Source organism: Aptenodytes forsteri, unplaced genomic scaffold, assembly GCF_000699145.1.
Source record: "Aptenodytes forsteri isolate BGI_AS27 unplaced genomic scaffold, ASM69914v1 Scaffold483, whole genome shotgun sequence".
Taxonomy (NCBI): domain Eukaryota; kingdom Metazoa; phylum Chordata; class Aves; order Sphenisciformes; family Spheniscidae; genus Aptenodytes; species Aptenodytes forsteri.
This window is the reverse complement of record NW_008795316.1, coordinates 518,464-522,137: the sequence shown is the minus strand read 5'-3', so window position 1 is coordinate 522,137 and position 3,674 is coordinate 518,464. Positions and strand designations below refer to the sequence as shown.

The 3,674-nt window shown below is 61.6% G+C and overlaps 1 protein-coding gene across 1 annotated transcript in view; it reads left to right on the top strand.

Moving 5' to 3' along the window:
* The first annotated feature begins 140 nt into the window (after positions 1-140).
* DNTTIP1 (deoxynucleotidyltransferase terminal interacting protein 1) overlaps positions 141-3,674 on the top strand; it is a 7,987-nt gene continuing 4,453 nt past the window's right edge. The window contains exons 1-9 of the mRNA XM_019472140.1: positions 141-257; positions 463-561; positions 1,058-1,126; positions 1,492-1,548; positions 1,797-1,858; positions 2,333-2,378; positions 2,855-2,913; positions 3,098-3,158; positions 3,561-3,632. Of these exons, the coding sequence (XP_019327685.1) occupies positions 183-257; positions 463-561; positions 1,058-1,126; positions 1,492-1,548; positions 1,797-1,858; positions 2,333-2,378; positions 2,855-2,913; positions 3,098-3,158; positions 3,561-3,632 (600 nt within the window). The 5' untranslated portion in view covers positions 141-182. The remainder of the gene's footprint in view (positions 258-462; positions 562-1,057; positions 1,127-1,491; positions 1,549-1,796; positions 1,859-2,332; positions 2,379-2,854; positions 2,914-3,097; positions 3,159-3,560; positions 3,633-3,674) is intronic.

Here is a 3,674-nt window from a genome sequence, read left to right as displayed (position 1 = left end):
GGAGCCCGGGCCAGAGGGACCCGAGGGGGAAGGTTGAACAGAGGGAGGGGGCTGGACCGGGCTGGCTGGACTGGGCACCAGACCGGAGGGGGGGATCTGGGCTAGACCAGACTGGAGCAAGGGGGGTCCCGCGCCCCCCACCTGACTCCTCCACCGTCAGCTTCACGGACCCGGCCGTGTCCATGGACCTGCTGCGAGCTGTCCTGCAGCCCAGCATCAACGAGGAAATCCGGGGCGTCTTCAACAAGTACATGAAGGTGAGAGCTGCAGGGACAGGCCCCGCCGCCCTGTCCCGTCGCGGGCTGCGTAGAGAGCGCTCCGCTTCCAGGCGCCACGTGAGGCCGTCGCACCTTTCTTGTGGCCGCGGGTGTGTGGGCGCAGCGTGGGAGCTGGGCCCGCGTGCCTGCCCCGACACTGCCTGGCTGCTCAGGCTCTAACCCTCTCCTGCCGCCTCCTCTCCAGTTTTTCCAGAAGGCAGCAATCAACGTGCGCGATAATGTCGGGGAGGAGGTGGACCCGGAGCAGCTCATCCAGGAGACGTGTCGGAGCTGCCTGGAGCAGGTGGGCACTAGCGAGGGGCTCCGCTTCCTCGGCAGAGCCTGGCGCCTGGCCGAGCAGAGCAGCCTGGCTAGGACACATCCCTCTTAATGGCTTTGCCATTAGCCGGGGGGAACATCCGCAGCCCTTGAGCGGTCGCTGTGCTTTGCTTCGTTCTCGCTAGGAGGAGGAGAGCAGTCAGGGCCGGGCGGCTCGTGCTGCTCCGCTCTCCGCTCTGTTGGCACGTGTCTGGAGCTTCCACAGAGACCGGCCCCCTGGCACCCGAGTGAGGGGGGGGGGGGAGCGCGGGATTTTTGTCTTTCATGTCTTGCTGCAGTTGCCAAGGCTTTGTCACGCTCAGACTGTGCTTTCGCATCTCGCCGTCTGTAAAAGCACTGCATGGCGGCACTCCGAAAGCAGAGCTGTTGCAGGGCTTTCGGGCAGATACACGAAAGTGGGGGTTGCTGGCAGGTCCCTCTCTGGACCCGGAATCGGGTAACCCTTCTTTCTCTTCTTGCAGGCCAAACTGCTGTTCTCTGACGGCAAAAAGGTTGTTCCCAGGTTGCCCCACGAGCAGGCAGTACCAAAGGTAAAAGTTGTTATTGTTCCCAGAGGCTTAAATGGCTTGTAAGAGCTGGGAGAAGGAGGAGAGGGGTTGGAATTGCTTTGTTCTCTGCCTCTTGTCCATCGGTGCACCAGCCAGGAGGCAGAGCTGGGGGATGTGAGGTTAGGAGGGAGCGGTACCTGCAGGGCAACGAAAAGCCCAGGCACAGTCGCTGCTTAGTGCAGTTCGGCGCTTCTCACCGAGACGGGGTGGGGTCGGCGTTTCCCTGCACGCTTGTGCTCTCTGCCTCGAGCGTGGCAAAGGAGAGAGCGGCCGGCTGGCTGCGTGGGGCCCTGCATGACCAGGCGGGGAGAAGGGCCCTGCTCATCCCACTGCCGTTCCTCTTCCAGCGTGCCCGACAGATGGATGAGGAGCTGAATCGTCGAGGGAGCCCCGTTCCCAAAAAGGTAGGAGGGTTTTCCGCACAAGGGATTTTATGTTTCGGGAAGCCTGCTCCTCGTTCCTGGCCATTCCCACAGTAAGAGCGTGCGCAAGTGCACAGACGGCTTTTGGGGTGCCTCAGAGGTGTTCGCTCTTGTGCCAGCTAGCATTTCTTGCTCGTGACAAAAAGAGCAGCTTCCCTGGGAGCGGGTGGGTAACGAGGGGGTTCTCTCAGCCTGCACAGCTGTGTCACTGAAGGATTTCTTCCACGCAGAGAAAGGGGCGGCCTCCAGGGCAGAGCCTGTCGAACGATCGCGGGGTCTCAGGCATGGCTGCGTGAGTATGGGTCCTGAGCTAGAGCCCTTGTTTTGGGAGAGCGGGGGGGAAATGAGACTGCCCGAATGGGGGAGTACAGAAACCCTGTGGTCTCCTTCCCCTCCTGCACAAAGGAAAGGTGCAGGGGGAGTGCCAGAGGGAGGGCAGGAGGGTTTTAGGTTGAGCTGTTCCCCCCAGGAGGCAAAGACCTTCAAGGAAGCGGTTTTAAAACAGGCCCGAAGGGGTGAAAAGGTCCAGATGGGACCACGCAGAGTGAGCAGTGCGAGGCACGGGTGGTGGTGGGATCTTGGCAGCTGGGGAGAGGAGAACGTGCAGCAGAGGTGAGGGTCCGGAGTTGGGCACTGCAGGGGAATGGAGGGTGTGAAGGAAGGCGGATCTGGAAGGGCTGGGGCTCAGTCCCTGCTGCTGGTGCCATGGTGGTGACTGCGCTGGTCCTGCAGGGACTCGTTCTTACTGCATTTTCCTTCCCCTCAGGTGGAAGCTCAAAGTCTCTGAGCCCGTGAGAAGGGATGGACCAAAGGTATTGGCTGGCCGACACTGCTGGGCTCACCCTCTCCTCCCCTTTGCTTCTGCCAGCAGAGCCCTACTGCTGCGGGAGCAGAGGACAGCGCTGAGCTGTGCTCTGCCCCGACGGGCCCCTGCAGTGCAGGAGAGAAGCAAGAAGAGGAGCGAAGTGCCTGGAGGCCTTTGCTTGTCTCCCCCAGGCACTGTAGCCTGTAGCTCTGCGGTGTGGTGCCGCTGTTAGGAGACCCGGGGTGAGCAGTAGTAGCCAGGAGGATCCCACAAGCGTTTCCCACGAGGGAAACTGCTTAGATCAGCCCAGAGGGAATGTAACGTCCCTCCTCTGTGGAAGTCCAGAGGTCTGTGGCCAGCTCGCTCCCTCCCTCCCAGGCCGGGGGCGGTTCCGAGGTTCCCTGTCAGAGAGCCGAGGCTCGTGGAGCATGGGCCGGCACCAGCTTCATTTCTAATGTTGCCCCTTTTCCAATTACTCTGTAGTGGGATCCATCCCGACTGACTGAAACCACAACCTTTGTGCTGGGATCTCGAGCAAACAAGTAAGGAATGGCCCTGTCGATGGAGGGTGGTGTCTCCAAGGCAGGAGCCCGTAAGACTCCTCCCGTCACTTCGCTTCTCTGCCTCAAAAGCAGTAGGAAGGGCCTGGGGAGGAGAGGAGGTGTCCCCGTATCGCCACGGCCGCCCTCCGCACAGGTGTAACACCCCCTCGTGTTCCTCTTTCAGAGCTCTCGGGATGGGAGGAACAAGAGGGCGACTCTACATCAAGCATCCCCACCTCTTTAAGGTCAGATGCCGCAGCAGGACGCTTCCTCCTTCGGGGTTTGCTCAGAAACGGTTTCCGATGGGAATCGGGAGCGTGTGCTTTGGCTCGCTTGTTTTCTTCCTCCCCCACGCCCTTGTTTGTTATCTTGGAGCACGTACACACGGTCTGGCTAGCACACCGGAACATAAGTTAACGGCTTAGCGCAGCCTCCGAGGCGGTGGGTTTGCCTGGAGCCAGGGCTTGAGGTTGGAGAAACAGCAGGCAGAGCTGAGCCCTCCCCCCGGCAGCCCCCGCTGGGCAGCACCGCGGGGGGCAATGCGCTTGAGGGAGCGCTGGAGCGGGGCGCAGCGTCCCGGCAGGAGGGTGGTCAGAGCGGAAGGTCTGTTGCCTGTGTTCAGCTAGGTCCTTGCTGCTTTATTGCAGTACGCAGCCGACCCGCAAGATAAGCACTGGCTGGCAGAGCAGCAGCACATGAGGGCCACTGGGGGCAAGATGGTGAGTACGCCCGGGCTCGCGGCTCCTGCAGCCGGCAGGAAC